This window comes from Corylus avellana, chromosome 2, assembly GCF_965113065.1.
Source record: "Corylus avellana chromosome 2, dhCorAvel1.hap1.2, whole genome shotgun sequence".
NCBI classification, from domain to species: domain Eukaryota; kingdom Viridiplantae; phylum Streptophyta; class Magnoliopsida; order Fagales; family Betulaceae; genus Corylus; species Corylus avellana.
In genome coordinates this window covers 31231193-31259070 of record NC_142491.1, presented here as the reverse complement: position 1 = coordinate 31259070, position 27878 = coordinate 31231193, and the positions used below count along the sequence as shown (strand labels likewise).

The 27878-nt window shown below is 38.1% G+C and overlaps 3 protein-coding genes across 3 annotated transcripts; all 3 read right to left on the bottom strand.

The window, feature by feature from the left end:
• Window positions 1-1101: 1101 nt before the first annotated feature.
• ETFQO (electron-transfer flavoprotein:ubiquinone oxidoreductase) lies at window positions 1102-27120 on the bottom strand. The gene is made up of 18 exons (XM_059595037.2): window positions 26469-27120; window positions 25468-25544; window positions 23101-23207; window positions 22350-22431; window positions 22163-22271; window positions 20787-20833; window positions 20605-20679; window positions 17392-17508; window positions 15413-15481; window positions 7783-7875; window positions 7224-7326; window positions 5762-5886; window positions 5292-5341; window positions 5128-5194; window positions 3794-3873; window positions 2593-2721; window positions 2434-2500; window positions 1102-1384 (listed from the first exon to the last, which is right to left on the bottom strand). Exons 1-18 carry the CDS (start codon window positions 27007-27009, stop codon window positions 1301-1303), a joined length of 2022 nt encoding a protein of 673 aa, XP_059451020.2. The 5' UTR covers window positions 27010-27120; the 3' UTR covers window positions 1102-1300.
• LOC148587619 (uncharacterized) lies at window positions 12241-13274 on the bottom strand. Its single transcript, XM_088513940.1, has 2 exons — window positions 12563-13274; window positions 12241-12278 (listed from the first exon to the last, which is right to left on the bottom strand). Exons 1-2 carry the CDS (start codon window positions 13113-13115, stop codon window positions 12241-12243), a joined length of 591 nt encoding a protein of 196 aa, XP_088370066.1. The 5' UTR covers window positions 13116-13274.
• LOC148587618 (Ribosomal L18p/L5e family protein) lies at window positions 24652-25181 on the bottom strand. The gene is given in 5 exon segments (XM_088513370.1): window positions 24652-24672; window positions 24782-24877; window positions 24879-24960; window positions 24962-25121; window positions 25124-25181. Coding segments are annotated over 5 exon segments (417 nt in total).
• Window positions 27121-27878: the final 758 nt, after the last annotated feature.

Here is a 27878-nt window from a genome sequence, read left to right as displayed (position 1 = left end):
AATATGCCTTGTAATACACATGCATTGATAAAAAAGAAAAAAGTTTCCATCTGGAAGTCTTGGTGCAATTCCAATATAAAAGCACAGAGGGTGGCGAAGCTCTATTGCTGTCATCAGCCGTCGGATTGTTTCAAAAACCATTGTTTGGTTCCTTTCTTATGGCCTGTTTTGGGTGTGCATTAGAGTGACTTAAAAGTGCGTTTAATACTTAAAAAGTTAGTTTGAAAAAAAAAAAATACCCGTTTGATAAAAAAAATTAAGAACGATTTTAAAAGTCAAAAAAAAAAAAAAAAAAAAAAAACCTTTTAGCAAAAGTTTTTTTCAAATACAATTACTAACATGATCTTAGTTCACAAGCCAAGAAGCAATTGAAATGGACCAATTATTTGGCCAATCTCCAGTTTTTTATGGGTTTTTTTTCTTTTTTTTAGGATGACATTACATTGACTTTGCACTATCAATTCCTTGTGTACTTTGTTTATTTCTTATTTTAGTGAAACTTTATCTTGCTTTAAAAACAGAAAAACTAGGATTTGATGGTCAACTTTATCGACAGATTTCCACAGGAATTTTTTATTGTAGAAACCATGTGCTGTTGGCATGCTTTTGGGATCTTGTGGTTGAATGAAGAATATTACTATGACTACTATAAAAATAAAATAATTGCAAAATGCTTAGTGAAATAGATTAGAGTCCTCGATATCACTAATTGCTAATTAAATCATTATGAGAGACATTATCTTTAGTTGATTAAATTGTTTAGATTTTATCATATCAACATTTATCATCTCCAAATCTCAAAAGAATGCTTCCGAACTATTTTATTAATATTAATTACATTGTAATAACTCTTCAACTGTAAAACTATCTAAAAGAAAAATTAAAAGATTCTATTTTGATTTCCAACGGCTCTGCTAGTTATTTGATTAATGTACTCTATTATGGATGGAAGCTTTTTAGGTACGGGTGATAATCGTCCTTCAGCAAAAATCCATGGAATGACTTTCACCTGAGTAATGCTGCACGCTCCCACTCCCACTTCCACACACCGTGACCCTGACGTGGCTTTCAAAATCATGTCAAGAACTATGAGAGCGAGCGAGAGAGTATGTAAACTATTATTATGGATGATATGTCTCAATACTAATAATAAATGATGCAGCCTATTTGATTGATCTGGCCATCTCCATGCCATTTCTTTATCGATAAAACATGCTTTGTCAAGCTTTACTTATTTCTGAAAGGGTCAAAGCATATAATTCCTTTGCAATTACAATGAGAAGATAGGTAAGCACTTGATCTACATGACTGAGTAGCCTGGGCCACCGCCTCCTTCTGGCACAGTCCACTCAATATTTTGCTTTGGGTCTTTGATGTCACATGCCTGAAAAAATTCAACCAAAAATAATACAACTTCAACTTGAAAGATAGCGAATATCGGGCATAACAAGTAACAAATGAAATTAAACTGCGATAAACACGATCCAACTTTTTTCTAGTGTGTGCAAGGAAAATATATTTGCATCATAAAACTTCCAAAAAAGTTATAAATTTCATTTCTACTGTGACAGTTCCATTCAAAATCTAAATACTCATATATGTCTGATTGAACTTTCAGTTGACAAATAATTTACCACTTCCAAGTTAACCGGGTTCAAGCAAAGAGAGCTATAGAACCAAGAATTGGATGCGTGGACAGCAGATACAGCTATACTTGAAAAACAAAGTGTCTTCTCATCTCCTGAATCATGTGATATATATGGCAGATGTAGGTTGCAATGAAAAAAACATCCCAAAGTAGATGCATTGGATATGAAACCGCAAGCAAAGAAACAGTAACAGCCAAGGTCCATCATCCATGCCATACGTCTGGCTGAAGAAATGGAAAGCAAGGTAGTTCTCCTAAAGAACAACAGTGATTCATGAATTACATGTCTTCGGAAGTGGTCTGCACATTCTTTTCTTCTGTATGTGTGCATGTATATGTATAGCTGGGATATGATGCATGTTAAATTGTCACTTATTTCAAAAGCTTTAAGCTGATATCAAATTGTGAATTTAATTATTTTGGTTGATATTCTAATCCTGCCTTTTACATGTGGACTCAAATTCTCCATCAATAAGTATGAAATGGGGAGTGAACTGTATAGTTAAAGTTCGAATTCAGGACTTTTGTTTTGATACCATATTTAATTATTAGTTGTCCTTAAAGCTTTAACTGATAGAAAATGATGAATTTAATCATTTTAATTAATATTTTAACAAGGCATACCATGAGAGGAGGAAAAGAATTAAAAAGGTCTAGCTTCTCAAGCAAATACAAATAATTTTCTCTTTTGAAGTCTTCTACAAAAAATTTCTTTCCAAATGTGAGCAAGTGCGCAATTTATATGTATATGATAACAAACACAAAGTTCCGGTCCAGCATATCACCTTGCAGTGCAGGCAATTTTGAGCATTGACCTGCAATTTCAGTTGATTCTTTTCATCTGGGATATACCTAAATTTTCAAACAGGGATGAAAATGACAAGGAGAGATAATCTGTTTATAGAAGATTACACAAAGCACAAGCCAAAAAAATTGCAAATTACTCGTATACACGCGCAGGACAATATCGTGACTCAGGTGCAGCATAGTCTGGCAAATTAACAAGTTCAGGAATCTTGGGGTCCCTCAAGCAAAGGTGAGCAGGCTGGTCATGCTCATGATTTGTATTGCTCCTAAATAAGCAAATAAATATGAAAATATCAATGCCTAGACAAGCAGAGAAACAAAGAACAGTAACATAGGCAAGTTTCCCTAGTAAAATGAATTTCCTTGGGTTTCCATCTGTCTTTTGCAAAAAGTAAAAAATGCCACACAAATTTTCACCTCCATGAATGACATAGGGCACTCTTGAGATAAATGAAATCATGGTCTTTACCCAACCTAAACAACTGAGGGGTGGAACCCATACTTATCATGCTCCCACAGTATGAATTGGGTTATGAGGTGTTTGGTTTGGAGGTTGCCCTTCCGAACCATATTTGGTAAATAATGCTCCTCATATGGAGCAGGACAGGGTAGGACAAGCAAAAGACATGGGTGAAGGTAATACTATAAATAGTATTTATTTGCAATGTGTATATAGATAGTATAGCTTCTATGCTGCACATCTAATGTGTCATGGGAGCACAGGATGCAAAAATGGGACATCCAAAAGTCAGGAGGAGCTCTTTCTAGAAAGTGCACGGCCTCATTGAGAACAGAAAACTTCAGGTGGCTTCTTCAACTTCAATGTGTCATCATAATATTAGGAAGCCCATAGAAATTGCCATGACAAGACTTGTTCTGTATAGCTCCTTATTCAGCATTTATAAAGAAAGAGTACTTGTGTTTAAGCATTATTTCCCTTTGACTATCAAACTTGGAGATTCTTATTACCAGAAGGTCCAGAACCACTCTTTTCATGGATATTCATTACTTCCTCACTGTATGAAATTAGTTGCATAAGATCCTCTCTTTCTGTAAACATTTAAGCATACACTCATAAATTTAAGTAGGAAGGGTAGGAAGGACATCATATATAAGTGATGGGTCAAGGTGGACGGGCAACAAAAACTCTACCCCATCACAATCCTAACTCATAAGATCGGAAAACTGCATCAGTACATCCAAGCCAGGTCAAGGTTGTAGCATCAGCAACCCAACAGGGTGGATGAAGTATGTTACCCTCGTAACCTGTTCCTCTGCCAATTGTTGATTGATAAATACATGAATAACAAAATTGAGAACATATTAACTATTTAAAACCTGTGTAGAGAGGTTGGTACATCAAAAGACAAAACCCCATCTGGCTTTGGATATTGAATAGGAGAACATAACTTCGCAACCTGCACACCATATTTGAGTGCACTTTATCAGCTAATTGTTTGCAATAAAATAAGTCAATCCTGGCTATAGAATATGCTAGTCATAAAGTTCAAATCTAGCTCAATGTTTCTGACAGGCACAACTCAAATCGCACTTATAAGCTAATGCTACCAATACATCCATCCTGAGACATTCAATCTGTGTTACTTCAGTCAAGTATAGTGAAGACAAAACAAGCTTACTATTTAATTACTTCGGCTCCACTTGTTTCAACATAAAAACCTTTTCCATTTGGTATGACTGAAAATCTTGATCAAGCAGAAAACATTTTCAATTGAACAGGAAAATCTCCTTCAAGTTGTGTAAAATGGTTTCCCTTTTTAATTTCCATAAACCATTTCCAATTTTAAGCTTCTTCTTCTTGAACAACAGTACCCGAATTCTTCTCACACTCTCGTAGTTTATTCTCCACCGCTGCTGGAGGTCGCCGGCTGCTGGTTGTCGCCACCAGAGGTTGCCAGTCAATGATTTTTCATACGAACCAAATGCCGAAAAATGTTTTCAACTGAATTTTTTTCCTTAAAAATGATTTCACTAAAGAACTTTTCCAAAAGAAAACATTTTACATCGAAACAAATAGAGTCTTAGTTGAACTCCAAAGCATATTATGGTGAAAAATGACTAGAAGAATCTTTTCCAGAGTCGGTGATGAAGATCCTATGTTCATCTAGTCATTGCAGAATCAATGAATTATATTTCAGTACGGTGTGCATTAGGTGTCATATGGAAAAGAAAACAAAAAATAATCCTGCCCATGACCAAAATCATGCATGTCCTGATTGAGAAAACATGAACTGGTTCTGATCAGCACTTACAACATGGTTGTAGTATCATAATCTAACAATATGAGAGTGATACAACTTAGTATCAAAGCCACTCACAGATTGCTGATATATTGTATCATAACCTAGGGTGAGCTCAATGTTATTTGTTTTCTTCCCCCTAATGAACTGCTTCTTCCCCATACAAAATTGTACCTGATTATTTTATTTTTATAATGCTAAATCACCACTTATTCAAAAAGCTTAAACTGATAGAAAGAGGTAAATTTAATCAATAATTTAACAAAAAATAATTTACAACTTTGTGTAAACTATTTCATCTCACATTAACACCTTAGTACTCAATTAATTACCAAGTGCTGAGTATCAGCTTCGTAACTACGTGTGCAAGTGTAACTTGAATACATGGTTTCCTTGATAAAGTTTCCTCACCATAGTTGCTTCATGATCAGGTTTCCCATGCTTCAATGTGAAGGGGAGTCTTCCTTTTAGTATGTAGCTGCAGGAAATATGCACAAGTGATTTTGGAACCAAAAAGCAAAACAGATCTTCATATAGTCAAAATGATTTTGATAAGTAGCATAATGAGGTCTTACTGTTCTAATGCACTCATGGCCAAGCCGGGAATAAGCCCATATTCAAACGCCTATAATGAAGAGAAAGATATTAGTAAGATGAAAGGTTACACAGTAATTTTAATTTAAGCCAAAGATTACATATCATTTTCCAAATAATTGAAACTCCATTTAGTCAGAAAAATCCAGCCACCTCCCAAATCAATCAGAAAAGGAGTGTGATCCTATGATTCTTTTGACCATCAGTAGTCAGACAACCAATGATTTATGGCAAATTGCTCCATGCATTCCAGAAGAAACAGATGAATTTGCTAACCATAATGATATAATCCATTTAAGGGGTGGCTAAGTGAGATATGGTTTTTGGAGATGGTTCAAACATTGGAAGCCATGTAGGACGACCAAGAAGTTAAAAATTTGAGTAACACAAATTACTAGCTGTAGATGGAATAATAGTTTAGACATTAGAGGAGACATTTATTGTTACTTACAGGACGGTAGTTCCTAGCTCCATATAGCTCTTCCCATATCCATGACTTCTGTAAAGCATCCCAATATGTTTCCATATTTGAGCCTTCATGAAGTACACCAAATGTAGCTTCTGCTGCTAGCATTCCTGTAACAAATAGGAGAAAGTTAGAAAACATAATTGTATTTAAAGCAATCACCTAAGAATTGCTCATTGGGACTCCTGAAAAATGTTGTGGATGCATCTGGAACTCATGACAACCTATTTACAGGAGTGTACCGTTGCATTTAGTGAATCATCCTAAATGGTAAACAATGGTAGCCAATTGAAAAAAGAAAAAAAAGAACAAAAATATAGGGAGTGGTTCCATGGATAAAGAAAAACCAGATGAAAATTATCTCCTATTTCTCATGAGATATCTCCACAGAAAGAAGTACACAATCCCAAGACAAACCTTTTTTTTTTTGATAGGTAATATCAAGAAAGCTTTATAGAAAGCGTAGGCGCCTCAAGCATATAGGAAGTATACAAAAGAACACAAAAAGCAAAAAGAACAAAAAAAAAAAAACAAAAAACAGGAAAGTACAAGGAGAAGAACCCGCGTAACCCAGCACCAACAAGAACACAGCAACAGCCAACCTAACCCACATAAACCCACAACCCACAAGGACAAAACCAGAAACCCTCCCACCCGAAACCACATCTAATGATGATAGATACAAGAAGTAAAACTTTCTTTTGATATTAGTAGAGAATTACAAAATATACACGTCTGTGACCACAAAGAAGAAAAATTCACATCTAATAATGATAGATGCAAGTTACAAGAAATAGCACATATAGTGGATGTGATTGGTCACCAAGAACTCAGCATTTCCTCAACCAAAAAATCATTTTTGGCCACACGAAAGATTGATTTGGTCAATTCATTACGCCAAAAAAAAAAAAAAAAACAAAAACAAAACAAAAAAATGGTACGTGCTTCCTTCCATATTATCTGGACATGATACTATGCCTTTGACTACTTCTTCAGCTTAATGGCAGCCGCTCCCCTTTCTGATAGATAAACACAACTCAAACCCATATGGGATTTAACCTGTGATGTCATCCTCCACCCTTAAACAAGGGTGGAGGAGACGCTAGTTTATGTCAAGACCATTGCGTCTGTTCCTTTTTGTTTTTTCTTTTCTCCCTCCCTAACTTCTTTTAAAACATTCAGGAAGAGATGCAAGAAAACACTCATTTACAAAGACAGCTACAAATCTCATGCTCTTTCATTATATGAAAATGTAAACGAAAAAGAATAGTAACACTGACATAATTTACAAATGACCATATATTTTGATATAAATTTTCTGAAGTATTGTACCATAAGATTTTCACTACAAAATTTCTATATTAATTTAAAATGTTCTTGAGTAGACATATCCAAACAGTGCTATGATTAAAGATAAGTCGTTTTACAGGAATATTGTGAGTGGTACCTGATTTCATTGCAGTGTGTGTCCCTTTTATCTTTGGTACATTTAAGAAGCCAGCTGAACATCCAATTATTGCTCCTCCAGGGAAAACTGGATATGGAATAGACTGAAATTTAACTAGCATCATATTCATATTTGTATAAAATATAATAACCAACAAAGAATGGTATATATCATACATAATTAACAGCTGGAAGATCAATAGAGGACCCAAAAAATAAAAAATAAAAAAAAAATCTCCCTCCAGCTGCCATGTTATTCAGCTGTACGTGCCATAGAATTCAACTTGATTGATAAATATAGGTGCTCACTATATGGACACTTTGTGCTTGGATCTTTGCACATTAACAGCTGAGTAAAAGTTTTGACATATTGATAATGGCAAGCAATCACATAAGAACTTGTTTTGTGAGGAATCAAGTATGCCACACAAAACCTTACTAAAAAGACCACAATGGAAGCTAAATGCAGGAAACTTGAGAACATGACTTCCTATTGCTCTGCTAACTTAATATTTGTTTCCCGTATGAAGAAATTGGAAATACAGGGATTACTAGCATACCTGATAACCACCTTCATTTAAAGTGCGAGCACCATACTCGAGAACACTCCCACCTTCCAAGAGTGGAATGATGGCAGGATGATGTTTAAGTTTCTATCAGCAGAAAAACCAATATTAGAACCTGCGTAAGTTTCCAAATACTTCATCCATAGCTAAACGACTTAGAGCCGAGATAGGTATAACAACAAACGAAATGAAGTATGATATAAATAGCCAAAAGATATTAGGTTATCTGCCCAATCTCAACTCTGTTTCAGAAAGGGTGATTCTACATTTCGCATTCCCTTTCATTAGTGAAATTGCATCTTACGAAACCCACCCCAATGTTCCCCCCCTTGGATTCACACCAACTGCCCATGGCTTAAGCTCACTGCATGCCTCTCTCAATCAGTAACAGCCATTGCAGAAAAGAAGCACTAATTCAGATTGTTATGTAGTTTCAATTGTTGATGGATTGTAGGTCAACCAGAATAAAGGTGCCTGTATGAAATGAACTAATGTAATTTGTCAAGTTTAAAATCACATACTGTATTACGTTTCGGAAAGGGGAGGGACATTTCAAAAATTGTGTATTAGGGAGCCCCTCAACAAGTGACCATCGCAGGCCACTCTTCAACCAAAAGCTGCCTGGACAGAAAAATGACATCACTTTATAGAGGGTTCAATGTGATGCTAATAACTTGTCACAAGCTACTTTTGAATCTAGATGAATTGTTGGTTGACTCAATTGTACTGAATACCTCTCAATGTGAGGGTTGCTCATATTATATAGAAATTATCTAGGTCATTACAGGCTGTATCTTAGCGATTACAACAATCTAGGAAAACAAATAAGGTAACTAAAATCTACCTATTAATTACAATATACTATAGCTATAATACAAGAACATGCCATAACTAGAAAGACTAATTATGGCTAAATATATATGGACCGTATCTGATTGACATCCCCCCTCAATTTGATGCTGGTCGATCAAGAAGCATCAATTTTCCCACAAGAAACTGATGACGTTGTCGTGTCATAGCCTTCGTGAAGACGTCAGCTATCTAGAGATTAGTGGAAACATGAGGAAGAGAGATAACACGAGTGTCCAAGGCTTCCCTAATAGAATGATAGTCTACCTCAATATGCTTCGTACGTTCATGGTAAACAGGATTAGCAGCTATTTGAATGGCACTAGTATTATCAGCATGAAGAGGAGTAGAATTAGTTTGAGAAAAACCAAGTTCAGCCAAAAGCCCACGAAGCCAGACAATCTCAGAACAAGCAGCAGACATTGCCCGGTATTCGGATTCAGTAGATGATTTAGAAACGCGAGCTTGCTTCTTACTCTTCCAAGAAATCAAAGAATCACCAAGAAACATGCACCAACCCGTGACAGACTGCCGAGTGTCAGGACATCCTGCCCAATCCGCATCACTATAAGCAACAAGGCGAAGAGGAGAGCCAGTTGGAAAGAACAACCCACGGCCAGAAGAGCCCTGAAGATATCGAATGATACGCCGAACAGTAGCTAAATGAAGATGGCGGGGAGTTTGCATAAACTGGCTAACCTACTGGACAGCGAAGGAAATATCGGGCCGAGTAATAGTCAAATAATTCAAGCTGCCTACCAACTATCGGAACACAGTAGGATCAGAGAGAAGATCACCCTCCTCACTTCGATATTTCACATTAACCTCCATAGGAGTATCCACCGAAGAAGAATCTTGAAGACCAGCTAGACTAATCAAGTCCTGGGTATATTTGTGTTGATTCAAGAATATACCGGAAAAATCAGTGTGCACTTCCAACCCCAAAAAATACGTAAGAGGACCAAGGTCTTTCATATGAAAAAAGTCTTGAAGATTCCACTTGAGATGTGCAATCAAACTGGAGTCGGTTCCCGTAATGACAATATCATCCACATACACAAGTAAAAGAACAAGACCAGTCGGAGTCTTGCAAAGGAACAAAGAAGAATCATATTGGCTTTGGACAAAGGAGAAGCAAAGCAAAGTAGACCTGGATTTTTCAAACCATGCCCGGGGAGCCTGTTTTAAGCCATAGAGAGACCGCTTCAATTTACACACAGCGGTAGATGGAGAAGAAAACAACCCCGGAGGAGGAGTCATGTAAATATCTTCTTTGAGATCACCATGAAGAAAAGCATTTTTGACATCCATCTGGTGAAGTGGCCAGCCTTGGGAGGCAGCAATAGAAATAATTGTACACACTGTAGTCATCTTCGCGACCGGAGCAAATGTCTCCTCATAGTCCACCCCATAATTTTGCCTGTTCCCAAGAGCAACTAATCGAGCCTTATACCGATCCAGAGTCCCATCAGAGCGAAGCTTAATCGAGTAAACCCATTTACAACCAATGGCGTTAACATGAGAGGGGCAGGGAACCATGTCCCATGTATGATTGCCCTGGAGAGCCCGAAGTTCCTCATCCATCGCTTTCCGCCAACATTCATATTTAACAGCCTCGGAAAAACTTGTAGGGATGGAAATAGAAGATAAAGTAGCAGTAAAGGAAGTGTGGGGAAAACCATACCTATCAGGAGGACGTGATACCCTAGCAGATCGTCGAAGACCAGACTCATGAACTGTCTCAAATGGCGGGTCAATCGGAGGAGTTGTCGGAACAGTTTTAGATGAAGGGTCAGTCTAGGTAGGGCTGGCAATTTTGACACGACCCGACAACCCGACACGAACACGACACGAAATTAGCGGGTTTGGGTTTACATTAAACGGGTCAACCCGTTTATGACCCGTTTATGAGTGTTTAACGGGTCGTGTCGCGGGTCGACCCGCGGGTGACCCGCCAGACCCGTTTGTCTTCTTTTTTTTTTTTCTTTTTTTTTTTTTTTCACTTAAAAGAATTAAAGAAAAAATGAAAAAGTAAAAACAGCACAGAGAGGCTAAGAGCCATAGATTAGATCGTGAAGCCTCCAGTCCAGATCTAGAATTATAAACAAAAACCCATTCGGCCATTCCTCAATTTCCTCCCTCTCGGCCTCACCGGACCTCACGCCACCGCCCACGCCACTTAACTTCTAACTATTAAGTGATTTGGTATGGCTAGCCTGCTAGGAGTTTAATTTTAAGAGATAATTGTTAAAAATATTATTATTTTATTTAAAAACAAAAAAAAAAAATTCATTTTTTAAGTTAAACGGGTAAACGGGTCGTGTCGACCCGGAACGACCCGTTATTTTAAACGGGTCTCACGGGTCGTGTCGTGCGACCCGTGAAAAACCCGGGTTCGAGTCGTGTCGGGGGGTCCGACCCGTTTAATAAACGGGTCGTGTCTGGGTCTTGGTTAAACGGGTCGCGGGTCTCCGCGGGTCGTAAACGGGTCGACCCGCGGACCCGTTTTGACAGCCCTAAGTCTAGGGAAGGGGCAAAGTTGGTAGACGTCGAGTATACACAATTCCAGGTTTGAACCGCTCAGGCAGAAGAGGCAAGTCATCAAAACAAGGTAGAATACTAATCTCAGGCAATGATTTAACATGTGTAGAAAAGAAACATTGATGCTCAAAGAACACAACATTACGAGATATACAAAATTTGTCAGAACAAGGATCATGGCAAACATAACATTTGTGAGAAACACTATAACCCATAAAGGCACATTTAATAGCTGAGCAGAAAGTTTGTGACGTTCATGAGCAGGTAAATGAACAAAACAAACACATCCAAAAGTATGCAGATTAAGATAGCTAGGATGCTGATGATACAAACGATAATAAGGAGAATCAAATTGCAAGACCTGAGAGGGCAGTCGATTAATTAAGTAAACGGCAGTAGATAATGCCTCAACCCAGAATTTAGAAGGAACAGAGGACTCAAGTAATAAAGTATGAACAACATCCAAGAGATGGCGGTTCTTTCGTTCCGCCACCCCATTTTGCTGAGAAGTATAAGGACAAGAGCGCTGAGAGACAATTCCTTTGTGGCGTAAGAAATCATGAAACTCGTGGGACATGTATTCTCCACCAGAATCAGACCTCAAAATCGTAATGCCTGTAGAAAATTGATTCTCTATATATGCTACAAAGGTCTGGAAAACAGACAAAACCTCGGATTTGGCCCGAAGAAAATAGACCCAAGTATATCGACTGAAATCATCTATGAATGTTACAAAATATTTATATCGAGCATGAGAAATTACGGGAGAAATGCCCCATACATCACTACGCACAACATCAAAGCATTTTGTAGCACGACTACCATGAGAAGAAAAAGAAAGAGTTTTACTCTTACCAAGTTTGCATACAGAACAATCAACTGACAAATTTTGAGAAACTCGTTCTTTATTGCCTAACAAACCAGAATTTAACATATGAGACAATAACAGAATTTAGATGACCCAAACGTTTGTGCCATACTTCGTTCGGAGCATTAACTGTCCTACAAGCCAAAGATAAACAACTAAGAATTGAAAAGTGCAGTGGAAATAGTCTGCCAACTTTAGGCCCCTTTGCGAGTATCTTCCCCGACACCTGATCCTGCACAAGACAACCATCACGAGAGAAATGGACATCATAGTTTTTTTCAACTAACTGACCAACTGAAATAAGACTATTAGAACGGCCAGGAGAGACATAAACATCTCTGAATGAAGGATTAATATCTCCTACTTCATTAATAGCTAAATGACTTCCATTAGCTACTTGAATATGAGATGAACCATGATATGGACGAACATTGCAAAGAGTATCAAACGATCTGGTCATATGATTGGATGCTGCAGAATCAATAAGCCAAGATCTAGATGAAATAGTACTATTACCTTGGAGCCCTAAGGCAGAAAACGCTGACATAATCATCTGTTGGACCATTTCAGGAGTAAGAATAGCTGATCCGGCCGCAGAAGAAGAGGCTGAGGACATCACTGGAGCAGCAGAGGTGTTTACTGTAGCCTGATAAGCAGTAGCTTGACGATTCTGAGGCCGAGTAGGACATTCTTTGATAAAGTGGCCCGGTTTCTTACAGTAATTGCAAGATTTCTTTGCACAATTGGCGGCAATATGACCATACTCCTTACAGCTAAAACACTGGACCTTGCACATATCCTTACCTTTCCCTTTCCCATAGGCTGCATAGGCTACTGGATTTGGATTGGAATCGTGCTGAAACGTAGCCTGTGTGAGAAGACGCTGCTCCTCACGAAGTAATTCTCTAAAACAAACATCCAAAGATGGCGAAGGATCCCAATTCATTAAATTTGAGCAAGTAACCTCAAATTTAGGGCGTAATTTCATCAGGAATTGATCTCTCTTGCTCTGCTCATGAACAGCCTGAACAGCCGAGAGAGATGCAGCAGGTACCTTCGCATAAACCATATCAGAAAATTCTCCTCACAAATTCTGAAAACCAGAAAAATACTCCGGAATGGAGAGATTGCCTTGAGTGTAATTAGCAATCTCATATTCTAGCTGAAAACGGCGTGCAGTATTGTCCTGATGATAAACCTTCAGCAAATACTCCCACATAGTCTTTGCAGTCTTATAGGGCCTCAGATTGAGCACAATAAGAGGATTAACAGACCCTAAGATCCAAGACATCACACGTGCATCCTTGACCTTCCACTTAGCCAAATCCTTAGCTTTCGTAGGAGCTGGATCACTACCGTCAATATGGCCCCACAACTCTTTTCCCGTAACAAATAATTGAAATTGGAATTCCCAAGCAGAATAATTTTTTCCAGTAAAACGGACCCCAAAAGTCTCGCTAGAAGACATAATGAAATAAAAAAGTAGAAATTATAAAACCTGATAAATGAGTAACAGGCCCTCTAGAACAGTAACCAAGCCCAAGCCCAAATAGCAAGCCCAAATCCAGACAGCAACCCAAAACAGCAACCAAGCCCAAGCCCAGCAAGCCCAAGCCCAAACAGCAAGCCCAAATCCAGACATCTCCGGCAGCCCCAAAACCTCCACGCCGACAACCCAACTCCTCCAAAAATCTCCGGCAGCCCCAAAACCTCCACGCCGACAGCCCCAAATCCTCCAGAAATCTCCGGCAGCCCCAAAATCCTCCACGCCGACAGCCCCAAATCCTCCAGAAATCTCCGGCAGCCCCAAAACCTCCACGCCATCAGCCTCAAATCCTCCAGAAATCTCCGGCAGCCCCAACACCTCCAGAAATTCAGGTAAGAATAAATTCCCTACCCTTAACCGAATTATCGACAACTTCCCCTAAAGTTACCGACAGCCAAAGAGACTAATAACTCAGTCTCGACCCAACTCAAAAAAAAACTCGAATCAAAACCCTAATTTAGATGATTTAGGTTCTGATACCATGTCAATTGTACTGAATACCTCTCAATGTGAGGGTTGCTCGTATTATATAGAAATTATCTAGGTAATTACAGGCTGTATCTCAGCGATTACAGCAATCTAGGAAAACAAATAAGGTAACTTAAATCTACCTATTAATTACAATATACTATAGCTATAATACAAGAACATGCCATAACTAGAAAGACTAATTATGGCTAAATATATATGGACCGTATCTGATTGACAGACTAAAAAAGCTCGCAGATAGTTGGGATAGGTCCAGTAGTGCTGACGACTATAATGAGTTCACCTAATTTAATTTGCAATAAATTTCCAAAATACATAAATTTAAAATTATATATAAGTAATAGGATCATCTCTGCCAACTTTTCACTGTTTCCACAGCAAAGAATATAGGCCATTAAATATCTTATACACAAACCACATTTGGCTATTTCCATTTAACATCTCAGGAAATGAATTTTATCCTATATATTTGTATCATTTTTCATGATCGCTCCATTTCCTAGTAATTTACCTTACAAGAAGAAATTCTAGACATCTGCCTTTCAAGGCTATGCTTAAAAGAAGAAATTTCCTTGAAATGCCTGAATGCACCCCTAGTGTAGCTTTCCAGAAGGTATTCTATGCTAAAATATTCCCGTACACCCATAACCCGCAAGAACAACCAGTCTATCAAGAAAACAGAAACTAGTGCTCTCTGAAAAATTATAAAATTTTTCATTGGCATTTAAGAAAAGATGATGTGAAACTTTAGATCAGTGAGCATATGCATAATAGAATTGAGCAAATATATTAAAAGAGCATGTTTGGAATTGCGTTTAAGAAATAGAGCTTTTAAGTCAAAAAACGTTTTTTTGGCAAAAGCTTCATTTTGCTAAAAATGCGTTTTTGCTAATTTTAGAGTAAAAAAGTCAAATAAGTACTTTTAGAATTTTTTACCAAGCAAGCCAGCTTTTGTTTGGCACGGCTTTTTAAGTACTAAAAGTATTTTTTAAGTTCTCTAACGCAATCACAAACAGACTCTAAATAAATGAACAAGAAGCAGCACAGCTCTAGCACATGGAAGGTACACAAGAGATTCACCTAGAAAGAAAATCTAGCATCTAAAATTTAAAATATTAACAAACACCAACAAATTTGAAAAAGAAAAGCAACTGAGGCAGCCATCCAATTATACAGGGAACACAATCACAGAATCTTCAAGTCCAACACTGAATCCTCACATCCTTTAAGATTGCAAGCATCCTTCTCCCTCCAAATACACCACACAATGAACAAAAGAATAGCATTCCAAATACCATTACTGCTATTTACAAAACAACAAAGATCTCTACCTGGAATTCCTCATAGGGGTTCAAAAAAGGGTTACGATAATTCAAAGAAACCACAATGCCAATAGCAATCTGCATAACAAAGCAAGGAAACACAACAATAAATGGGCTACCCAGATCAGGAATCTTGTAATGAAATATACATGTCAATGATACGCATTAAAACATTTAAAACAACTTAATTGATAGAATCCCAAGAATGATACAAAATATGAATCTTATCAAAGAAAAAAATGTGAATCAGTTATCAGCAACACACTTTTTGGCGTCAGAAATCAAGACGAGGGCCGCCAAAAAGTTTAAGGTTGATACAAAATTCTGATTCAATAACGTTTTTTTTTTTCTTGATAAATATTTCGGATCAATTGTGTTGAGCATACAGTAATGTCGACAGTAAAGAGGATTACAACTGCAACAGTGGCTGCTCTGTCAAAACTAACTATTTAAGAATAAATTTATGGTGTTTAAATGTAAAGTGGGAAAGAACAGTGGTAATAGAATAATGGTCTGAATAAGGAGTGAAAGTTTGCATTTGATTAGTCGGACGCCTGGCTAGCCATGGCTAAGAGATGAACAACAGCACATGATTGGAACTTAACTGACTTTCTACACTAATTCTGTCCAACTAGGAAAATCAGGCATTCACATAGTGTTTATTCTAAAAAAAAACAGTGTCTTAGAAATGCAATCAGGCTTGTTGCCCTTCAAAAAGATTAAGGTAACGATGGTAAAGATGACACATTATCTTTAACATAGGATTAATATCGATAAGGTTTTTGTTTTGAAACAAGTGTACAAGTTCTAAAGTTCAACAAAGAATTTATTTAGTAAAAAAAGTCTGTTAGTGTGAGAGATGAAACCCACTCCAAGATTGAAGATGTAAGGAATTTTGTATTCTCATTACGAATTTTGTAAGATATTTGTTATGGAATAGATGAAATGTAATAGATGAGGTGTAAAGATTATGAACTGAAGTGGAAGATGGTAATGAAGTAGATTGATAATGGGTTATTCGAGATACCCAGGTCTCCAAAAGAAATTACAAACAACTCAAGTCTTTTTTCAATGTCTATCTAAAACTTCTAACAGACCATCTATACAATCCAAGCCCAAAGCTAACTACCCAGCCAGCTGGCCCCAAAATTTGCGGTAACAACCCAGCCCTTAAAGTGACACACGCTCTCTACACAACAGAAACATGCGTCCCACTCCTACAAACCTTAGTTGTTTATAGCTGTACCACACTACTCCACATACTTGGTTCACAAGCTGCCATGTAGCCCTTCCAGAAACTTCCCCCTAAAGCCACGCCTAAGCCTTCGTTCAGCCACATACTCCTTTCTTCTTTTCTTATTTCCTTCAGCAACCCCAGCCTTCTTCCTCTATGTGAACCGTTGCCTCTCTTCTTCTCCTTCATGACCGTTAGGTCATGAAGCGTATTACAGAAGAGATACTTTTTAGTACCCCTTAGTACATATTGAATAAGTGGACTGGTGATGGAAGAATTGGTACTATTCAGGGTTAAATTTTTGTATTTTTTACCAAGTATATTCCTTAATGAAATCCAATTTGACTTCGCATGAAAAAAAAAAGAAAAAAAGAGGAGGTCCTTGTTCCTCTGCCAAGATATGAGTATCACAGAGAGGATGCTACATAAAAATCCACAACCATTCCCCCTTTACCCCTCCCCTCCATCTCTCATTCCCTCTTTCTAACCAAAAGTATAAAAATTCTTGAGGAACTGAAAAGTAAATGAAAGTTCATGCTCTCACATTACAATATTTTAAACATGGAGACAACAGTCCTGGAAATCTAGCCTGAAAATCAAAACCTTCAAGGATCATTCACACAAACACTACTAGGGAAGGATCAAAAAAGCAAGGGAGAGAGAGAGAGAGAGGAGAACGTAAAAACAAAATAACGAGTATCCCCTCTTGAAGCATATCCATTCCATGCAAGCAAAAAAAAAAAAAAATTGTTACCTGTCTATCCTTAAGGTGGTACAAAAACGATCCACCATATGTCTTTTGATCCAAGGGCCAACCTAATGTGTGAACCACAGCACCGGGGTTGTGTTTTCCTTCCTCGATTTCCCAGACCTGAGTATAACACAGCTTCAAAGCTTGGGAACAAGCTACATAAACCTTCTTGTATGAATTAAGTGTGATACCCCAAATTGTGAAAGTGTATTAAGTCCCATACCGAATGAATAGATTAGCTTTGTATGGGTATGTATTAAGCACCACATTAGTTATACCAAGTGAAACTGAGTAATATAAGTCATTACAGGGAGTTCCAATAGTAACTAGACTTTTTAAGGTATTGCACAGATGTGGTAACATTCCACATGTTTTGGCATTACGAAAATCTTCTCTTCCAAGACCCATAAGAATTACTTGGGTGGGTTAGGTTTAATCAAAACACCAACTTATAATTATAGCGATACATCTTGAAGACTAATTGCTTTAAAAGAAAAATACTACTTCAACCATGTTTACAACTCTATGTCATTGGGGAATTGGAGAAAGCTACTTTAATGGAGGAGATAAGTTGAAGGCAAAAAGTCTAGGGTTTTATGGTTAAAAGAGGGTGGCAAACGCACAAATTTTTTCCATAGGGTGGCCAATTCAAGTTGGAGGAACAAATCCATTGAGTCGTTGACAGTCAATGGTTCAGTATCTTCTAATCAACCGGTAATCAAAGCTCACATTGTGCAATTCTATGATATTCTTTTCGCATAACAGTTTAGTTGGCGCCCCAAGCTGGACGATGTTAGAGAGATTTGCACATCAAGGACCCCATTGATGTGGAGGAAGCTGCCTAGTTAGAGAGACTATTTGAGGAGAGTGGGGTCCTTGATGTGGTGAAAGGTATGAACAGTGAAAAGGCACTAGGCCTTGATGGTTTTTCTATTGTGTTCTTCCAAGTATGTAGGAGGTGATCAAGGCAAATAATATGGGGGTGCTCCACAATTTTCATGCTAGTAGCAAATTTGAGAAAAGTCTCAATGCCACCTTCATGTCCCTCATTCCAAAGAAATTGGGGCCATTGATCTTAAAGACTTGCGCCTATTAGTCTTGTGAGAGGAGTTTACAAGATTATTGCTAAAGTCCTTGCCAATAGGTTGAAAAGGAGACTATTTTGAAGCCCCAGAATGCTTTTGTTAGAGGTAGGCCAATCCTTGAGTCTATGCTCATTGCTAATGAATGTCTAGATAGTAAGATTAGATTTGTTGAGCCATGGGTGCTCTGTGAGCTGGATATTGAGAAGGCATGCGAACATTTCAATTGGGATTTCTTAGTTTACTTTTTGGGGAGGTGTGGCTTTGGGGAAAAATGGCCGTCTTGGATAATGCATTATATTTCTTTGGTTTGGTGAATGGCACGCCATCGGGTTTCTTCAGTAGCTCTCGTGGTTTGAGACAAGGCGATCCTTCGTTGCCTTTTCTCTTTGTAGTTGTTATAGAGGCCTAAAGTAGAATGATTTCTGCAACTGTTGATAGGGGTTTTCTTTCAGGCTTTTCTATGCAGTCAAAGGAGGTTAACATCTCACACCTCTTGTCTGCAAATGAAACTTTGGTTTGCTATGGGGCCAACCTAACCACCTTTGCTAACTACGTGCTTTATTTTTATGCTTCGAAGTTGTCTTTGGATTGAAGATTAATCTGGCTAAATCGGAATTGGTTTTGGTGGGTAATCTTGAGAATGTGGATGGGTTGGCCAGCATTCTCGGCTATGGGGTTTTTTCTTTTCCTAGGGCCTCCTTTTAGGTCAAGTTTATATGGGACGGTATTATTAAAACGATAGAGTAACACTAGCTAGTTGGAAAAAGATGTACTTGTCTAAGGATTGCATGATTCCCTATGAATGTCGCATAGAGAAGCTTCAACGAGAATTTTTTTTTTTGGGGGGGCCGGAAGGGAGGAGGGGGGGTGCTACTAAGAGTTCAAATTTCACTTGGTAAGTTGGACCAGGGTTTGCTCTTCAATCTATGAAAGGATTGGAGGTTCGGAACCTACAAATGTTCAACCGTTCTTTCCTAGGAAAATGGTTGTGAAACTATGTGCATGAGAGAGAGGCTTGGTGGGAAGTTATGGTCGACGCTAAATTTGGTAGTTCGTGGGGTGGGTGGTATTCTAATGAGCCGGTTGGGGTACGCGGGGTGAGATTATGGAAGAATATTAGGAGGAAATGCGAGAAGGTTTCTAGTCATACCAAATTTGAGGCCAAAGTTGGCTCCAATGTTAGATTTTGACATGACCTGTGGTGTGGAGATAAGGCCATGAAGGAAACCTTTCCTAATTTATATGGTATTGCTTGTGCAAAGGATGCCTCTATAACGACCCACTTGGAGCTTTCTGGTGGCTCCAATCAGTGAAACGTTAGCTTTTTTAGAACGGCTCATGACCAGGAGGTAGATATCTTTGCCTCATTCTTCAACTGGTTGTATTCAATTAGTGGGAGATAGGAAGGTGATGGCAAGCGTTGGTGTACCCCCTCCTAAAAAGGATTGTTCAATGTTAGATCTTTCTATAGTGTCCTAGTTCGTATTGATGGCTCTCCTTTCACTTGGAATAGTATTTTGCGGACTAAGGCTCCTTTGAGGGTGATTTTCTTTGCTTTGTCGGCAGCCTAGGAAAGATTCTTACCATGGACTAAGAAGTGGCATGTCATTGTAATTGATATGTGTTGTATGTGTAAGAGGAATGGAGAATTTGTCTTCTCCATTGTGAGGCTTGCGCCTAGTGAATTTTTCTAGGTGCTTTGGGTAGACTTGAGTTATGCCTAGCTGGATGGCCATAACCCAGAGTGCGGGTAGAACTTAGAGTGCTGTTGTGTGAAAGCTAGTGCCTCTCTACCTCTTGTGGTGCCTTTGGAATGAAAGAAATGACAAAATTTTGAGGACTACAAGAAAACATTGGAGGAGCTTGAGCCCTTTTTCTTCTATACTCTTTTTCTTTGAACAGCTACATTTATTTCTCCCTTGGTGCTCAGTTTTCATGATTTTCTTGTTCTTTGTTCTCCTTCTAGTTAGCTATGCTTTTTCTCTTGTATACTTCCTGTATACTTGGGATCGACCTACGCTTTTATTGATATTTCGATGAATTTTATAAATAAAATGCATCATAACATGAATAGGTATGCAATAATGGGAATAACACCCATTATAAACTATAACTGATTAAAAAAGTTTACCTCTTTAATTCCCAAAGCATAAGTCTGATGTTGAGCATGCCCTTTCTCTCTCAACTTGTATTTTTTCATTATTTTCTGTCATGCAAAACAAAGAGGTCCTTAAATTACTATAATGATTGACCAGCAAAGGTTTGAAATTTAGAACCCATTGCACCTCTTGCAGCTAAAATATTTATGCAAACCTCTGATAGTGATCCCCGACATCCCTCAGATAGAAGCAACAAGCGCCCTGCATATTACTCTCACAATTTTACACCAGTTTGCACCAACAAATTAAACTCGTAACTAGATCATTCTCAACAAATAATATTTTGTATTCAAGTCTATTTGCATACTTATGTCTGAATATATCCAGTTAAAATCACATAGAAGTGAGTGGTGAATAATGTAAATGTATTTCTATGCATCTATGTAGGTTTGTTTTTGATGGGGAGGGGGGAGAGAATGTGTGCTCACTTAGGTTATATGCTTGGACTACAAATGCAAGTTCATGTACAAGTCTTCTTGGCCAACAAACTTGACAGCAAGCAGAACAACAGCATGTAAAACAGCTGTTTACCCAAACATAACAGCAAGCAGAACCAAAAAACTCATCACACATATGTGATGGTGCATAAAATAAAACTCCATGTATCTGTAAAATGTATATTTGAATAAATAGGTGCAACTAAAAGACTGAATACAAGATTCTGAGACAGAAGGTGAAAGGGCAGGGAAAAGAAATCAATTTGCCTGTGGAAAATGCTTTGTCTAGGATCCACATTTTTCAGCAATATCCAACCAAATGTTGCCGAAAGATGGACCCGTGATCATTGAGAAAATAGCAACAGAAATCCAGGGGCGATTAAAATCTGCTTTATGGAAAATCCTAGTAACCTAAATCCACAATTAAATTACAGTACACTACCATTCTGTAAAATAAATGTGGTGACAACAAAACTTTCTACTTGTTTATTTCCTTACTTCTGCTTTCCATAAGGCAGTATCAAAACAATGAAGAAAAAACTTAAAAAGGAACTGAGTTTTGGGGGGCAACGGTGACACTGCTGGTAGTTGTCCAGATCCAAAGACTTGCACAAGTTATAACGTCTAATCAGTATATTAGCCTAGTCAGACCATAATATATTCCAAGTAGTGGTTTCTGATCTATATAAGGTATCTCACTTCTGGTCCTGAATTCACCCTATATAGAGTAGTTTATTGAAGTGTACACGTGAAAGTTTGGGAAACATGATACATCAAAAAGCCAGAAGATGTCTGGATGTTATTACTGTGATGGCCCCAGCCAAGTAGGCTCTTAGGAGAGATGCCTTAGATACAGCCCTATCCTTCAATATTTTTTGCGTAGTAGTGGCCAGTCTCAAACTCAAACCAGCGCAGATGATACCAACCAGAAGTTCTACAATGGCAATACCAACATCTAGCAACAGCATATGCGCCATATATGCAGAGGATGGGGGCCAACTTTTCCACCTTATATATTTTATATAATGCATTTGTGTGTGCCTTGTGTGTGTGTGTGTGTGTGTGAGAGAGAGAGAGAGAGAGAGAGAGATGCCTTTTAATTCCACACCACGCTGATAATTTTCCTTCTTTGAACCATCTTTGGCAACTCCCATATCATTAGTTGCAATGCCAATGACCTTGTCGTTTGCATCATATAATATCTGGCCAATTACATAGCTTGTATTACAAACTATCCAATAGTATGCTGAGGGTTCACAAGTGAGCAAAAACAGGAGTACCTCACTAGCAGCAAAGCCAGGATATATTTCTACTCCCAATTCTTCAGCTTTCATCCCCATCCAACGAACTAACTGACTTAAACTACAACAGAGGCCACCAAGAAGATTATTACAAAAAAAATAAATCATCAAATGTAAAAAGAAGGGTTCCAAAATAAAACATTCATAAGATGAAAGAAGAATCTAATAAGTAAAGAAAAACAGAATCTTCCATCTTGAATGCTACAGACAGTAACTTGGAAAATGTTGCATAACATGAGCTGATCAAATATTCCTCTTTCTGACGGAGATATTTCTATCACAAACCATCTCAACAAGTAAAAGGAATATCAGGTTCAACAAAGACATGAAAAACCAATTTCAGATATTTTTGAGTCAATTGACTGTTAAAATATCTGATTGTTGACTTCAGCAATGTACTAGTTCCACAAGCAAGCTTCTATCAACTCCACTACAAATTAGCTGTTGAACATAAGTCAAGTGTCCAGGGAACAAAGGAATCACCACAATTGTACACCCAGAACTATTTCCAGGTAGATTTGGCAGTAACATGTTGCAGTAAATTTATTGAGAACTCAAGTTGCAAGAGAATTGGAAAGCACAAGCAAATGAAATGAGACAATACTGACACAACATGCATGCAGGGCCCACTTTCTTTAAGTGAAAAAAAAACTTTGGCCAGCCTAAAGAATACCGAATTCATATTTAAACACGCTTTTCTAAATAAATGCTCCACACATAACACAAGTACCTTATAACATAGTTTCCTTTGTTATCAAAAGGACAAGGAAGTGAAATTGCACGGCTCTTCGTAAGAAACCAAAACTTGTCAGAAGAAACTGGTACGCTTATCGGTGCCTGCAGGTAAATTTGGTCGAGAACATGGACTAAAGTTAAATAGAAGACAGCAGGAATACAATTAACAAATTATTTCAGTTGATAATGTGTTTTTCATGCTTTATTATTAGCAGATAAACCACCAACAGCTTTTACTTCCTCATTCTAATCATTTACTTCTTTCTGTGCAGATCCATGGAGTAAATGCAGAAAATGTAGAAAATGGGGTATACTCCTGTGAACTACAAAGAATGACACGAATCTAAAAAATGAGCTCTCACTTGACAAATTATATAATTATAGCTTGTCCATATATAGAGAGACAACTAAATACCTACATAAGTACTGTAGTAATATATTTTGTGCGGGTATATATACTTTGATAAGTAAGACCTTGATGTTGACATTTGAAAGCGGAATTAAGAATATGAAAGAGGGATTTGACCTTTTTCCTCATTTCTTTTTTATTTTTCTTTTTTCCCTTCCAAAGAATAGCCTAAAACTACTAACCCCATAAATCAAGTCATGACCTAGCGAAATATTAGTCACATCTGCACAACACAAGTTCAGTCTGACCTAGTAAATAGCCAATATGGGACTTAGTACATGCATATATAACATATTCAAAATCCAAGTCAGGGTATCACACCCCAAACAGGAGGAACCCCAGAACTCCATATTTCATAGGAGAAGTCCCACTAGGCTACAAGGCTACCTCCACATGGAAGTTCACTATGGATTTCAAATGATATAGCTTACTAGAGTTACATGCAAAAGTTTTTTTTAGGCCCAAATAGAGGGTAAAACTAATCTCGTGTAGGTAAGATAAGCAACAGTAGCAATATGGCAGATTGGTCCTATCTTCCTAGAGTAAATTGAGTGATTTTCATATGCATAACCTAAGGGCACATTTGGTACATGGGATAGCTATTCCATTGGAAAAATGAATAGCTATTACTAGAAATGGAAGAAACTTGAATAAAGTAGCTATTCCTATTTATTAGTTTGGTTGTAACACTATAATAGAACCCTGAAAATGTATTACATTGTTAGGTACAGCCTAATACATTGATGAATGGAATCATATTGTAATTAAATTTCCTAAAACACCCTTATAATACAATTCTAATTTAATCTTTTATATTGCTAGCAATATCCAAACGCTTGGATAAAGTAAATTTTTTTATTAGTGTTTAATATATAAATAATTAAATTCATATCTTCCTATCAGCTTAAGCTTTTAGGATTAGTGGTGATTTAACATAGTATCAGAGTCAAACGTCATGAGTTTGAACCTTAAATCCGTCAATTCACCCTTCACTTAGTTAAAATATTCCATGTATTAGGTCTCACCTATTAAACGGGAGCTTGAGCTCACAAGTGAGGGGAGTGTTTGAATATATAAATGATTAAATTCATCTCCTCCTATAAGCTTAAACTTTTAGAAATAGTGATAATTTAACAATTAGTGCATCTCGTTGAGTTTCTACAACCACAAGAACAAGCTACATTCATGTCTCACTTACTAAACTCTTCGCTGATTTTTATTTCAATGGTTCCTTATATTTAACCAAAAAAAAAAAAAAAAGTAACACCCACTTCTCTCTCTTCATCTGAACTATCCATTCCACTCCCATCTTCACGGCTCCATTGACCGTCACACCGGCACGTCGCACCGCATCAAAGATGGGGGAACAACATCCTGAGTAGGTAGACAGGGCGAGAGAGTTCTTCGTGTAGATCGAATGCAATGACGGAGGCGCCAATCTGCGGAGGAAAGGAGCAAGCTTACGCCGCAGCAGGCAGTGACGTTGGCATCCCAAAAGCAGTGGCTGCACAAAAAGCCACTAAGCCTGGTGTGATAGAGTGGGACGAGGTCTTGCTCGGACGACGATGCCATGGCAATGATGAGGCCATGCTTAGATGGCTCATCTATGCCGTCAGCTTATGGCACGAGAGCACCAAGCAGACCAGGTGGCTCTGGTTGGTGCTCATCTACGAGAGTGAGAAAGAGAGAGAGAAGGCTTTTGTGTCAATGTCAATTGATATGCTATTCCCAACGGGAAAGGAATAGCTATTCCTCTCTTTTTTAGGAAGGAATAGCTATTCTCAGGATTAATACACTAACCAAACGAATGGAATGGCTATTCCATTCCAGGCTCTAATCCACGTACCAAACATGTCCTAATTTTCAAAAGATTGTGACACAATCATCAACATATAGTATATAAAGATTACTTTGAAGTAAAGTTGGAGGAAGGAAAATAACAAAAAAGAGCACCTCTTCCTGTTTCCATTGTGGGAGAAGTTCATCCAGTGCCCGGGGTTCAAAAACATTCCCAGAAAGGATGTGAGCACCTATTATAACATGGGAATGAAGAAGGCTGTGAGCAAGGATTTCTTAATGGCATTGACCTTAAACAGTCTACCATAGAAGTATTGGAAAAATGAATTTTGATTAAACTCGTTTATGTATCAAGCATGAGTTCCATTCTTATACTCCATGATATGCAGCAGTTCACAGGAGAAACTAAAATGACAAACTCAAATGTATAACCAAATTTAACTTAAAAAATAAAATAAAACTTGCACCATCCACCTAAGTCGGGACCTACCACCAAAAAGAGAAAAAACGTACTGTCTTTGTCAGGCTATGCAATTCTGTCAATAGTTTATAGCATTAACACCTTACTTTTCATATTCCTCTTTATACATGAAATCCTAGAGAGGACATGGTATTGACATTCTTAAATTACAAGATGGTACACAGCTGATTAGGCCAATAAAAAATGCTACAGGTGTGGAAGCAATCCTGGCCAGCGAAGGCTAAGATGGCGCCTTGCACATGGGTTGCAAAAGTCGATTAAAAATCATCCAAAATCACCATAACATGAAATGCATGTACCAATAAGGTTTCCTCAGAGATGTCAAATAAACATTGAAACAATTATTATATATATTTTCAATTTCATTAAAACGCACATGTGCAAAGTTACAGAAAGGAGACTAATCATTTAAATACGGGACAGTATTCACAACATATATCAACAAAATTAAGAGAAGGAAAGAACAAGACAACGAATTGTTCAAATTCGAAGTTGTATTGACAGCTCAATTGCAATAAAAGTTCAAATTCCTTTAACATGCTACATCCCCATTGAGGTATTTATCTCCATTAACCATTTCGGAAGCAAGGTAACTGCCTACGTGATCACTTAGCCTCAACAAAACCAACCCATAAGATCAAAATTCAATGTCCATCAAGAGAGCTGAGAAACATACCCACTTCAGCGCCTTTCTCAACAACACACACCGATAAATCGACACCCTTTTCACGGCAAAGTTGCTTCAACCGTATCGCCGCCGATAACCCGGCCGGTCCTGCCCCAACGATAACAACATCATACTCCATAGACTCCCGGGCCGATTCACTACTGAATCTCCTCAATCCACCTACAAAACCCTGAAACCTCAAAAACCCACATCCATTTTCCTCACAACTCCTGAAATTTTCGTAATTCAGCCTATACCCAGATGAAAAAACCTTTCCAAAACCAATCTGGGAGCCGAAGGAACTGAAACTTCGACCCAAACGGTGGGAAAACGAATACCCATTTGGAGTTTTGGTTGGATATATGAAATTGCAATGGTGTGTATGATACGTAGACGGGCTTGAAGAGATATGAGAAGAGGATTGAGGGGAAAGAGTTGAGCTTGATGAATCGCAAAGATTTGTGTGCAAGTTACTGAGTACATAGGAGGATGTAGAGTTGGGTTTTCTGAAAGAGTTGGATTTGGAGGAGATTAAGAGAAACCTGAACATTGTAGTTAGAGACGCCAAGAGATATAACCGAACTGTTCAGTGATGAGCCTGTTAATAGTACGCTGCAAAGAAATAACCAGAATCATGCGAACTGGTTTGAAGAGTACGCTGTTGAATGGGGATATAACCGGTCTGACAGATAACTGACGTGTCTACAGCTTCCCTTATAGCATTCCCAACGGAGGAGCTAAATTTTTATGCAAAGCGGTTTCTCAAAACTCATTTTTATCTAGTTTATCTAATAAATTTTTAAATCCATCCACATCCGATTAGCTATATTTTTATTTATATTATTTAAATATTATTAAATATGAGAAAAGTTTTGAGAAAAAGAGAACATGTGAGGAAAAAAGGGAAAAGTTTCGAGAAAAAAAGAACATGTAGACTCCGTTTACTTCGACGTAAAATGGTTTCTAGAAAATGATTTCCGTATTTTACGGCGTTTACTTCGACGTAAAATAGTGGTCAATGAAAAATATTTTCCTTTTGACCGAAAAATTTTCTTTAATTTTCGGAAAATGGTTTATGGTTTTCAAAACCGTAAACCATTTTCCGACTATAAGCATCTCATTCTTAAATCAATGGACCTTGCCAAGACCCGCCCAGAATCTCGTCGGGACTTGATCGGGACCTGCCCTGGACTTAACCGACACCAGCCTGGGACCTGACTGAGACTTGACCGGGACCCGCCGGGATCTGCCCGAGACTTGATCAGGACCCACCCGAGACCTGACCGGGACCCGCCCGGGACCTGCTCGGGAATTGCACGGGACTTGGCTGGGACTCGCCCGAGACCTAACTGAGCCCCACCCGAGAACTGCCGGGGACTTGCCCAGGACCTAACCAGGACCCACTTGGAACTTGACCAA

Excerpts from the sequence above, each read along its gene's own strand:
- LOC148587619 (XM_088513940.1), bottom strand. The coding sequence starts at position 13,115 with ATGGTTTATGCGAAGGTACCTGCTGCATCTCTCTCGGCTGTTCAGGCT. Across the intron at positions 12,279-12,562 it reads TTCTGCCTTAGGGCTCCAAG|GATCAGGTGTCGGGGAAGAT; the intron begins GTAATAGTACTA and ends TGTCTTGTGCAG.
- ETFQO (XM_059595037.2), bottom strand. The coding sequence starts at position 27,009 with ATGTTCAGGTTTCTCTTAATCTCCTCCAAATCCAACTCTTTCAGAAAA. Across the intron at positions 23,208-25,467 it reads CACAATGGAAACAGGAAGAG|GCACCGATAAGCGTACCAGT; the intron begins GTGCTCTTTTTT and ends ATTTACCTGCAG. Across the intron at positions 3,874-5,127 it reads CTGATCATGAAGCAACTATG|GTTGCGAAGTTATGTTCTCC; the intron begins GTGAGGAAACTT and ends TATGGTGTGCAG.